The sequence below is a fragment of the Orycteropus afer genome, unplaced genomic scaffold (assembly GCF_000298275.1).
Source record: "Orycteropus afer afer isolate SDZICR_OR568_19922 unplaced genomic scaffold, OryAfe1.0 scaffold00045, whole genome shotgun sequence".
Classification (NCBI taxonomy): Eukaryota; Metazoa; Chordata; class Mammalia; order Tubulidentata; family Orycteropodidae; genus Orycteropus; species Orycteropus afer.
The window spans coordinates 3,283,607-3,296,201 of NW_006921632.1; the positions used below are offsets into that span (position 1 = coordinate 3,283,607).

The window sequence follows — 12,595 nt, forward strand, 5'->3', positions numbered from 1 at the left end:
AAAAAAAAAAAAAAAAGTAAACCTACACCCACACTTAAAATAGATGTGTTTAGTTGAGTGTAAATTCTCCCTCAGTAAAGGTATTAAAAAATCTGAAGTAAAGTTATTCCAGGTCGAGGAAAACTCTTCCAGTGTTGTCAACTCAGACGTGATAAGCACTCCTTTAGCAATAGGAACTCAGGTCATGGTTTCCAAAGGCCACTTCCAATCCAGCCATGCTGAAGGACAAATGCCACAGTGACTTCTGATCTTTATATGTTCTGCTCTGTTTCCAATCATGTCTGAAATCCAACCTGTTATTACTAGTTATTCCTCCCTCTCTTTTGGATTCTCATCTCTTTTTGTCTCCTGTCTATTTCTTACCTGATCTGGGAGTCCTGATACTGATTTCCCAACATAGGTCCCATCCTTAGGATGCTGTTCATGCTTTCCAGCCACTGGCCTAAAATCTCTATTCCATTATTCTCTGTTTCTGACATATGTTTATCGCAGTTTGATTGCTTGTAATACAAGTATTCCTCCACCCTCTCTCCATTACCTTCAAGGGCTAGTTACTTCTTGAATAGAGTTGGAAAGTGGAAGTCTTATTTTACGTACTTATAGAACTGTGTATTTGGAAACCATCCTTCAGTACCAAGTACTGTTTCCCACCATTTCCTTCTCCATAGGTCTTGATTCACTTCTCTGAATCACTTGGATCTGCTTCTTTCCATGATCATTAGAGAAAAGTTTGACATGGGTCAAGATATTCCCTGTTAATGACTGTCTCTTTGTTCTTAAATTTTATTTATTTTGTTGTTATGAATATATACAGCAAGATATACACCCACTCAACAGTTTCTACATATGCAGTTTAGTGACACTGATTGCATTCTCTAAGTTGTGCAACCATTTTCACCCTCCTTTTCTGAATTGTTCCTCTCTCATTAATAAAATCACCGCTTTCTAAGGTTCCTACCTAATCATTCGAGTTGCTGTTGTCAGTTTGATCCCATATAGATATTTCTTAAAAGAACATAATGCTAAGGCAGAGATTTTTTTTTTTTTTTTTAACTAGTTAAGCTAAACTACTATTCAGTTTTTAGAAGACTTCATGGGATATTTCTGGTTTAAGGTTTAAAGATTATCTCAGGGCAATAGTTTCAGGGGTTCCTCCACCCTCCATGGCTCCAAAAGTTGTAAAGTCTATGAGAATTTGAAATTCTGTTCTGCATTTCCCCTCTTCTGATCAGGATTCTTCCCGGGATTCTGATCTGGAATCTTTGATGAAAATATGGTAGCCAGGCACCATCCAGTTCTAGTTTCATGGCAAAGAAAGTAATTGTTCATGGAGGCAATTAGCCCCACATTCCATATTCTCCTCCTATTCCTGACTCTCCATTTTCCTCTGTTGTTTCAGGTGAATAGAGACCAATTATTGTACCTTGGATAACCGCTTGCAAGCTTTGAAAACCCCATGAGCTACACAATGAACTAGGAGGTAGAACAGAAGTACTAAACATATTATTAGGCCAATTAACTGGGAGGTCCCATGAAACCATGATGTTAAATCTCCAAACAAAGGAACCAAATCCCATGAAGTGTTTGTTTGTACATAAGCAACCTCAGTAGCTACGTCTCTTTATTCTTCACAACACTGTCATGCAAGATTGAATGGATACTTGCAATATATTTTTTAAAGGGCTAACATAGTCAAAAAAACCAAACTCACTGCCATGGAGTTGATTCTGACTCATAGCAACCCCCACTGGGTTTCTGAGCCTGTAAATCTTTATGGAAGTGGATCACCCCACCTTCCTTCTGCAGAACAGCTGGTAGGTTTGAACCACAGACCTTTTGGTTAGCAGCCAAATGCCTTGCCCACTACGCCACCAGACCTCCTTAAACAATGCAAGGAAACCATAATATAGGAGGAAAATGACGTAAAACTGACCATTCTATATGGTCTTTAGAAGAATCCAAGGAGAAAGTATTTAACATGTTAAAACCTTCAAGAGATGTTCCCTTGTGGGTTCACTTCTTGCTCTTAAAATGGTTCCTTGGCCTTTAGATACCTTCCTCTGTCCCTTCCTTCCTCCTTAAAGCTTTCTTCTTGCCTCTCTTCTTTCCTCCTTTCTTAACTTACTATTTGTTTCAAAAATTGTGATAAGAAATATATATAATAGAACATTCACCAAATTTTCCATCACCATAAACAGATACTCAGTGCTTCCTAAACAATGGCTCTCCTCTTGCCCCTCTCTTCCACCCATGGTAACCATTAATAAATGGCCTCTATGCAATTGCCTAGTCTAGATATTTCATATATCTGGTAGTATACAATATTTGTCCTTTTGTGATTGACTTTCTTCACTTAGCATAATATTATTTCACTATCTTTTAATGAAAAATATAATACAATTATAGAATTGAGCACAAAATGTTAATGTGACATTTAAAGAAATGTTATATATTGAACTCCTACATAACAAGCAGGTAGGTCAATAAAAGGTATAGCCAGACCCCCAGAAGGCCACTTCTTTTTCCCCCTCCTACATCATTATTTTTGAATTTATTCAATAAACATTTTTTTTTTTCTTTTTAGTACTTAAGTTGTGTTAGCACCTGATCTAAAAAGAAGGGATGAATCAGACTCAATTCCAATAATCAAAAAACTGGGGATACAAACCAGTAAACACTTAAACGTAATACAATGAAGGAGGCACAGGGAATACAGAAAAGAAGTGGGCACTCAATTTACCCCTGCGGATCATGATATGCATTCTCTTAAAGGAGATAGAGGTTTTTTTTTTTTTTAAATGTTTTATTGTGATTTTCTATTCAACAGTTCATACACATTTTGTTTTGTGACATTGATTGCAATCCCCACAATGTATCAACTCTTTTCCCATTATGATTACTCTTCACTTGTGTCTTTCTTTCCTACACATTCCTGCCTTTTTTTAAAGGAGTGCACCTCCATGATGGAGTTGTTCAACTCTTAGTTCTGTCTATTGTTTGGCTGAAAGTTGAGCCATGGGAGTGATTTAATTCCAGGCCTGAAGGGAGACTAAGGACCATCGTCTCAGAGGTTTCACCAGTCACTATCAAACCAATAATCTTGGTCTTTTTTTTTTTTTTTAATTTGAATGATTTTGAGTTTTGTTCCACATTTTTCTTCCACTCTATCTAGGATCTCCAATTTTGGTCACTTTCTGAGTGGTTGACAGTGGTAGTCAGGCATCATCTAGTTCTGGTCTCAGGGTCATGTAGGCTGAGTTTCCTATGGTCCACCAGTCCCTTGGATTGTTTTCATGTGTCTTTGATTTTCTTCATCCTTCTTTGCTCCGGATGAGGAGAAATGAATAGTTGAATCTTAGACACTTGCTTGCAAGTTTTTAAGACCCCAGTGGCTACTCACCAAAGTGGGATGTGGAACAATGTTTTTGTGTAGTATGTTATGCCAGTTGAGCTTGATTTTAGAAAACCATTTCTTGATTGCAACCCTCTCCATGCCTGGAGGTAGGCACTACCTGATTTTTAGTTCTTTACAGTTTACCACTTAGTTATGTATCCATAAAAATACAATTTGCTTTCCTTGATTTTGATCTTAAATGGAAATTCTTAGGATATTTTCCTTTGTGTAGAAGTAATTTTGTTCAACATTATGTTTTTAAGATACATTGATGTCCTGTGCAGCTTCAGCTCATCCATTTTTAGTGTTGTATGGTATTCTATTGTATGACTTGTACCAGAAATTATTTGTCCACTTTACTCTTAATGAGTGTTTGGGTTGTTTATAGTTTTAGAGATTATGAGCAATTCTCCTGTAAACATTTTTGTACAAGTATCTTGGAGTACATGTATATGAGTTTCTCTAGTATGTATATGTGTTGTTGTTAGGTGCTGTTGAGTCAGTTCTGACTCTAACGACCGTATATGTACAACAGAATGAAATGTTGCCTGATCCTGCGATATCTTCACAATCATTGCCACATTTGAGCCCACAGTCGCAGCCACTGTATCAATCCATCTCGTTGAGGGTCTTCCCCTTTTTTGCTCTCTACTTTACCAAATGTGATATTCTTCTCCAGGGATTAGTCTTTTCTGACAACATGACCAAAGTACAAGAGATGATGTCCGGCCATTCTTGCTTCTAAAGAGCATTACAGCTGTACTTCCTCCAAGACAGATTTGTCTGTTCTTCTAGCAGTCCATTCAATATTCTTCAGCAATTCCACTATTCAAATGTATCAATTCTTCTTTGGTCTTCCTAATTTGCTATCTAGTGAGTATATGTAGGATCCAGCAATTACACTCTTGCAACTTTTGGGCCCATGGTAGCAGGAATGAAGGCTATTCATGAGCCCAATAACATGGTCTCCCACTCATTTGTTATCATTCCACACTGAGATGACTGATGATAGAATCTAGCTGATATAAACAGTGTTCAATCATTCTGTTACTTGATTTTTAAATGCTGTTTCTGTGCTGGACCAACAAGCAACATCATGATAAATGAAGAAAACACTGAACTTGTCAAGGATTTAATTTCACTTGGATCCACAATCCATACCCATGGAAGCAGCAGGCAAGAAATCAAACGACATATTGCATTGGGCAAATCTACTGCAAATGACCTCTTTAAAATGTTAAAAAGCAAAGATGTCATTGTGTGGACTAAGGTGCACCTGACCCAAGCCATGGTATTTTCAATTGCCTCATGTGCATGTGAAAACTGGACAATGAATTAGGAAGACCAAAGAAGGATTGATGCCTTTGAATTACAGTGTTGGTGAAGAGTATGGACTATACCATGGACTTCCAGAAGAATGAGAAAATCTGTCTTGGATGAAGTACAGCTAGAATGCTCCTTAGAAAGGAGGTTGGTGAGACTTTGCCTCATGTACTTTGGATATGCTACCAGGATGGAATAGTCCCTGAACAAGGGCATCATGCTTGGTATAGTAGAGGGTTAGTGAAAAAGAGGAAGACCCTCAACAAGATGGATTGACACAGTGGCTGCAACAATGAGCTCAAATATGACAATAATTGTGAAAATGGCCAAGGACTGGGCAGTGTTTTATTCTGTTGTACATCGGGGTCACCAGAGTTGGAACTGACTTCACAGCACTTAGCAACAACTGTGGTGGATGCTCTTGGTGGGTATTAATATGTAATACAAAAATCCTCATACTTCATGTCTTCTCCCTTTGATCCATCCTCATGCTTCCTCTCTGATCTTGTATTCCTTGTCACCTATTCCAATCTTTCTCCTTTCAAATCTCTGGCAAACCAGTTAAGCCACTTGCCACTTTCAGTGAAGTTTATCTATCTATCTGTCTGTCTGACTATCTGTCTGTCTGTCTGACTATCTGTCTATCTGTCTATCTATCTATCTGTCTGTCTGTCTGTCTGTCTATCTATCTATCTATCTTGGAGTACTTCTATTCATACACTAAATGGATGGCCAACTACACTGCCTGAGGCTCTTCCTTTTGGAAGTCTTTCTTCTTACCACCTTCTCTCAAGACCATTCACCATTCTCAAGACCATTTGTAGGGCTGCCACAGTCTAGTCTCTTCTCGAACCCACATTCCACACTAACCCATCTATGAACTGACCTCACTCTTTCTCTTCTCCCGTCTGCTGATTATAATGGACCTCTCAAGTAGCTTTGACTGGGATCTGAGGGAAAGGCCATAATGCAACAGTGGTATGTGACAGAAGGTATATGACAACAGGGGTATATGGCATGGTTTTTGCAGCATATTGTGCTTTCTAACCCTGTTCATGGCCAGTCTCAAATGGTTCTTATAATGGATTACAGCTGGGCCTGTCCACCTTATGCCTTTGTAGGGCTGAGAGAATACAACTCATGATGGGCTGTTCTGGATGCAGGGTTATTTGATATCACATGGTCAGCTATTTCATCTCTACCAGTACCCAGAAGGAATTGTTTTTATTATTATTATTTTTAAAATTTAAGATATATAATTATCCTCTGAAGAGGTTACAGCCTTGCCTCTAGAACCCTAAAGATATATATTGTGGTTCCTCTACTGTGACTGGCCAAAACCCACATGTGTTTTCCAATCATTGATGCCCCTATTACTATGTGGTGCATTAAGTTGTACGGATGTAGGGCAGGGTAGCCCTCTTCTGCTATGTGTCCATTTAAAGCTGACAGCCTTTTATCTCACTTGCTATATAGTTCATAGTAGCATTTGCAAGTATGAAACATGCTGCCTTCAGAACTTGAAGAGATCCACCAGGCATTGTGCTCTCTTGGAGGTACTAGGAGAAAGGTGCAATAATTTTGTCCTTTAATTTGGAAGAATTAAATTAAATTAATTTAATTTTAGCATGTCCTGACAAACTTCTAAAAACTTCAGTGATATGGTACATCTCTGAATCCTCATAGGCTTTAGCTGTCAACCTTGAGCATATATGTTTTGCTGAAGCCTCCAACATGTCCAGATCTCTTTGGACTACATAATGATAGAGGGCAGGAGATTCTTTGTCAGTCCTAAATTAATGAAAGCTGTTTCTGATACTCTTTTCTGATAGGGATGCATGAATGCATTCATTTGGTCAATGACCACATACCATGTACCTGATACCATGTTCATCTGGTTTAATAAAATTACCACACTTTACTAACCTAAAGTGGCTGAGTAGTCCACTGTCATCCTGCAGGATCCATGTGGTTTTTCTAGTGACCATATTGGTGAAATAAATGGAAACATTGAGGAATACCATCTTTATTTTCCAGGATGGCATTGGGATGTAATTTTGTTTTTGATTTATTATCTTGGCCAGAGAACAGAAGTTTCTATTTGGTCTTCACTTATATGAGAGCTCTTACCTAACAGGTTAAGGAGTCAATGTGTGCATTGTGCTAACCACTAAGTATGTCCATTCAACTTCAATACTCAGTGGCCAGAGAATGAACATTGGGTGAGTCCTTGAATCCAGTAGACTCTCTGTGAGCTGGAGCTAGGTGATGATTTTTTTAGTACCAGGCCCACCTTAAACACCCACTCTAACAGGGGGTCTTGGCGATGATTTGGGTTTCCAGGTATCAATGTCAACTGTCATCTTGGGTTCCACTGTCCTAGATATGTTTAGGTATTTACTTTTTCCTCATTTATGATTATTCTAGTTAATGGCCATAGGCCCTTTTAGGGAAGAACTTGGGAGATTCAATATCATAGGCACTGCCATGATGTTGCAAGATTCCTCTTTCTAGGCATCTGGGCTCTCTTTTAGTCAATGAGTTCCAGTTCTGAAAACTGGTTCAGGTTCAGAAGCAAGGCAAACACAAAACAAAACACACTGTTGTTGAGTAGAACTGCACCATAGGGTTTCAAAAGCTAGTTTCATTGTCTACCTGATGATAATTCATTCACTTGAGTTATGGGAGGAAGTAGACCAAGGTGAGGATGTTAACCATTAGAAGTAACGAGCAATATTATTATGGACATCAAGCATGTTCCCTTCAAATGCTAGATCTTGGCTTTCTCTGTAAAGTCACCTACAAACTGCAGTTTTGGATGACCACTGCCAACTGTGTTTTGAAGCAAATGCTCCTGATTCTTTGATCTTTAGAGGTCCTTCAAAATGATGATTCCTGGTTTGAGAAACTCTGATTTTCACCATAATGCCTGAGAAAATGAACACAGATTCTCAGGGCATTTCTGAAAAATCCAGAAAAATGGATTGTAAATGCCTCTTTATCTCCTTGATTTAGATCATAGCCTCCATGTAAAGCACCCTAACTAAACCTATCTGAAGAGGGAGATTTTGGCAGGCACTTTCTTCTATTAGCTGCACTCATGTCTTTCTATACACTTCCTAGTTCAGTGCTGTGATCATTGCTATTCTTCATTAGACCATCTCCAAGAATCTACATCTTTCTCTGAATGTTTGGAATTGTTCCTATTAGACACCTTCTATCCTCATTTTCAGATAACTCTCAGGTATTTTATTGTACAAACATTTCTATGGAAATAATGACTCCTTTTGCTCAAGGCACATTTATTTTCTTCTCTTCACTTGGTTGTGATTCCTGACCTAGATGCTCCTTTTCATTGCCTATACACAGAGATATGATGTAAGGATAGGCAAACAGTCTTCTGCCATGGTCTCAAACTGGTTGGAAGTGGAGAAAGTTCCTGTGATTCCTGAGATCCTGGACCATCATATGACTCTGTCTCAGTCTGTACCCTAGGAAGGAACCATTTTGCACAGGACACCATTATTGAAAAGACTAGGTTGGAGGACTAGCTTCTGTTATCTGTGAAGGTCATCCTCCCACTAACTATATTCTCAACAAAGTTTACTAAGTGTGATAGAATTTCTATCCCTGTCTTTCACGCACTTCTCCAATGTCTCTGGGTGGAAGGGAGGAGAGTTGCAATGGGAAAACTTTTATTGTGTTTCTTTTTGTTCTTAGGACTTTCTACTCATCTCTCTTGGCATGCTGAGATCCTCCATACTAGTTTTTTTTTTTTTTTTTTTTAATTTTTACTGTGATTTGAGTGCAAATTTACAAAGCAAATTCTTTCCACTCAACAATCCATACACATTCTGTTTTGTGACATTTACTGCAATCCCCACACTTTAACAACTTTCTTCCCATTTCTTCCCTGCTTACCCCTTCCCTTCATTCTTCCTTTCCATCCCCTCCCACCTTCCTACTTCTATCCCTGGGCAAATGCTGTCCTCTTAATCTCATATTCTTGATTGTTCTAATGAGTGCCTACACTCCTGATATTACTGTTCACCTCATAGGCCTGTTTGTAGTTTTCTCCACAGTAATTTTACTCATGCCACACCACATACTGGTTACTCCTGGTATAGAAGAAGAGATTAAATAGAAAGGAGGTTTCCTTGACTCTGGAGAGAGGTACAAGATACTAGTTTGAAAAATCTTCAGTCTAGAAGTCTTAATTACTTTGACTGAGATAGATATGCATGGCAATGAAAGAAATCAGGTTTAAGGGTTTGGATAAAAAGCTCTGACAGTAAGGAGGCTGACAGCTACAGGCACCACGACATGAAGCTTGATACTGACAAGTTACAGAAATTATTCAGTAACCAGTGTCTTCTTAACTCTACCTTCTCAGCTGCGCTTACCTTAAAGTTCAGGTTCAGAAAGTTTTTATATAGACTCCAGATATATCCTGATCTTACCTTAAAATGCTTAAGTCCAATCTTAAAGGGCTTTTTCTTCTCATTGACTTAGGTCACCCGTTTTCTAATTGTCTGTGACTAACTCTGAAACTGTCTAGAAGCTCCTTGACTCATGAACACATCTGTTTCACATTATTAGTCTTGAACTTACATAATGTTTTAAACAATGACAATGTAGTATCTGGTTATTTAGTGGTAGTAGAGATTGGGATTGGGGCTCTAACAATGACTTATAGGATAGCTAGATGCTGCCATGCATGCTTTTCAAGTTCTCCATTTTTCCTAAGTAGAAAGTCTCTGGATCCAGGTTATACTTGATTCTTATAGTCTGTGTTCCCATATTATATCCCTATTCTTGAGCTCTTACCCATGAACCAGAGATTCTCTCAGGCTTTGTTCCATGGCTGGGTTAGCTGGACAAGTCATAGCCTTGATTCTGAGACCAAGATGTGTGAAGACATACACTCCTTTTCCACATTCTGTTTGTCTCTAGGGGGCATGGGGAATTGGCCATGGGCCCTTATTATATTTTCTGATTGTCACATTTGTATTGTTCCTGAGACCTCCTTTGTTCCTGAAGTAGGCTAACACATCTTGCTTCCTGGAACCAACCCTACAAGAAACAAAGGTATAATATAAACAAAGCCAAGTGGTAATCAGGGTCATGCTTGGAACTCTGTCTGGGCAGAGAACAATACTTAGTATGGACTAAAGATTGGGAGAAGGGGAAGGAATCATAGTGTGAAATTATAGAAGGAAGCTGGCAGGGTTAGTGTTTCTTTTTTGTGGCATGACCAATCTCCTTTATCCTCCTCCTGAACGTAGGGCTTTGTGCCAGGGCCTCTGAGTCTTTCTTCATGGATAAAAGGAGGTGGAACTGAGTGGCACCCCATTTCAGATTCTTGGGGCAGCCAAAATGATGTCCTTCTTCCCTCTGCTCCTGGTAGGCATACTGTTCCCTGCTATCCAGGCCAAACAATTTACAAAATGTGAGCTGAGCCAGGTGCTGAAAGACTTGGTTGGTTATAGAGGCATCACTCTACAAGAATGTGAGTTCACTGCTCCCTTACTTTGTCCCACTTCCTATCTGATTCTTTCCCCCATCATACTTTTCTCTCCACTGCTTTCCTTCACTTCTAATTACCTAACAATGATCTTATCTTCTTTGCTTCTCAGTTTACTTTTATCCCAATTCTTTTCCTGTCTTTCTTTGTTCCTATTGTCTGATCTTTGCTATCTTTGGAGATTGACTGTAGAGCCTTTTTCTGACTGGGGATCACAGGCACTCATCTACGCTGAGCCTGGACACTTATTGGATATCTCTTTCCCGTCTTTCCCTCAGGGAGCTGTACCCTATTTCATATGAATAGTTATAATACACAAGCCATAGTTCATAACAATGGAAGCACGGAATATGGACTCTTCCAGATCAGTAATAAATCTTGGTGCAAGGATGACCAAATCCCTCAGTCAAGGAACATCTGTGACATCTCCTGTGACAGTGAGTAACTGCTTTTACTCTCTTCCTCTGTTTTTCTGGAGCTTGCCCCTGGGGTAATTTCCTTTTCAGTGTCAAGCACATATCTTGCCTCACTGCTTTGGCTGGGCTCCACATCAACCGTGGGACTTGAGTTGGCAGTGCTGAGTAAAAAGCTGTTGGGATTTTTCATGATTACCAAATCCCAGTCAGTCCCCTGAGGTTCAAGGGTAGGCAACCTGAGCTTTCTAGGAGTCTTAAAGCCTGATATTCAGAGTATTTTCAGGCCAAATCAAATTGATGAAGTTGACAACCCTTCCAGAGACTTTCCAGAGGCATGGGGGGAGCTTCTACACAGAGGGAAGCATTATCATATTGTCCTTCCTAGATAGAAAGAAAACATACATAAATCTTCAGTTCAGAGAAAAGCCAGACCCACAGGATCTAGGGAAGAGGAAAACCCATCAACTTTCTGGGTAATACTTCTTAACTCCTTTATTCTTTCTCCTGAAACTCCTGCTAGAGTTCTTGGATGATGATCTTACTGATGACATAATGTGTGTCAAGAAGATCCTGGATAAAGAAGGAATTGACCACTGGTAAATCTTCATTTTATTGTTTATTTTCCATTCCCTCTTTTTCCTTACCCCTTTAGACCTAGCACTATTGCCCTTTTTCCTTCTCTCTCTCAGTTTGTCATTTAATATAGAATATAGTCTCCATAAGAGAACTCATTGAGTGGATCCAAGTCTTCAGTTCCTAAAACTTCTCTGCTCCACTCTTTCTTACAACTTTCCTAAGAGGGATTCCCTGATAAAAGGCTGAAATACAGTCCTCCTTTTCCCTGACCTTGAACATCTAATTCTGCTTTTTAGTTCTAGACCCTAAAGCAAGCACATCTTTTTTTTTTTTTTTTTTAATCCCTGCAATTTTCTTGACTTGGGGAGTATGGACCTTACCTCATTAGGTGACTCGGTGTCCCTTGCCATCTAGGTGAGAAAATTTTTCTGTAATTCTCATCCACACTCTTCCACTTCTGCCCTCTTGATGATAAAGCTAGATGAAAGTTTAAGCTAAGCTCCAGCTTACCTCCTTCTCCATTACCAGGCTGGCTCATAAACCTCTGTGTTCTGAGGAATTGGATCAGTGGCTCTGCAAGAAGTTGTGAGCACCTGTGCCCTTGCTGCTCCTACCTTTCCTCTGCTCCTGGAAGTCTTCCCTACAGCTACCTCAGTTTACTTCCTTTTACTCTCCTGAAGCTGATTTGTCTCTGAGCCTTGGACCCTGTAGTGACATCATTGGACTTTGAGGACTATTCTACAGGAATGTGTGACTGGTGCACTGGAATTTAAACCCTTGATCAGTGCCTCTGATGGAACTTTCTCTGCAGAAACAAATTCCACCTCTGTCCTGAATAAAAGGCCTGCCTTTGAATGGCTGAATGTATTTTCTTCCTGGAGGAAACAGAGTGAATGGGTGAACACTGGAGTCATAAGTCATAACTATCTCTTATCTTTACTGAAGAGATAGTGGCTGAAATTACAACAAAATGGGGATTATTTCCTGTATCAATTTAGTTCAATAAACTTTTATTGATCACCTAATATATTCAAAGAACCATAGAGGAAATCCAAAGTTGGCTAAAAGGGTCTCTTCTCTCAAGGACTAGTAGTAAAGACAAAAATTAATGAATGGTTACACACACACACACACACACACATAGTATATATTACACAAGGACTAGTGTTATAAGCATCTTGAGAGAGGTTAATCATGTGCCCTGGTCATTCAGAAGAGGAAAAATCATTTATGTTTGGGATGTTGTGGAAAAAAGGGACCAGGAAAGGACTCATAAAAGTGGTGGTACTTAAGCTGTTTTTGAAGTATAGGTTTGATTTTGACAGGTGGGGTGGGGAAAAAGCAACATGGGCAGGGGCTCCA

General features: G+C 39.3%; 1 protein-coding gene across 1 annotated transcript; it reads left to right on the forward strand.

Annotated features, from left to right (window-relative positions):
* Positions 1-10,093: 10,093 nt before the first annotated feature.
* LALBA (lactalbumin alpha) lies at positions 10,094-11,822 on the forward strand. Its single transcript, XM_007937876.1, has 4 exons — positions 10,094-10,226; positions 10,520-10,678; positions 11,178-11,253; positions 11,762-11,822. The coding sequence occupies exons 1-4, from the start codon at positions 10,094-10,096 to the stop codon at positions 11,820-11,822; spliced, it is 429 nt and encodes a 142-aa protein (XP_007936067.1).
* Positions 11,823-12,595: the final 773 nt, after the last annotated feature.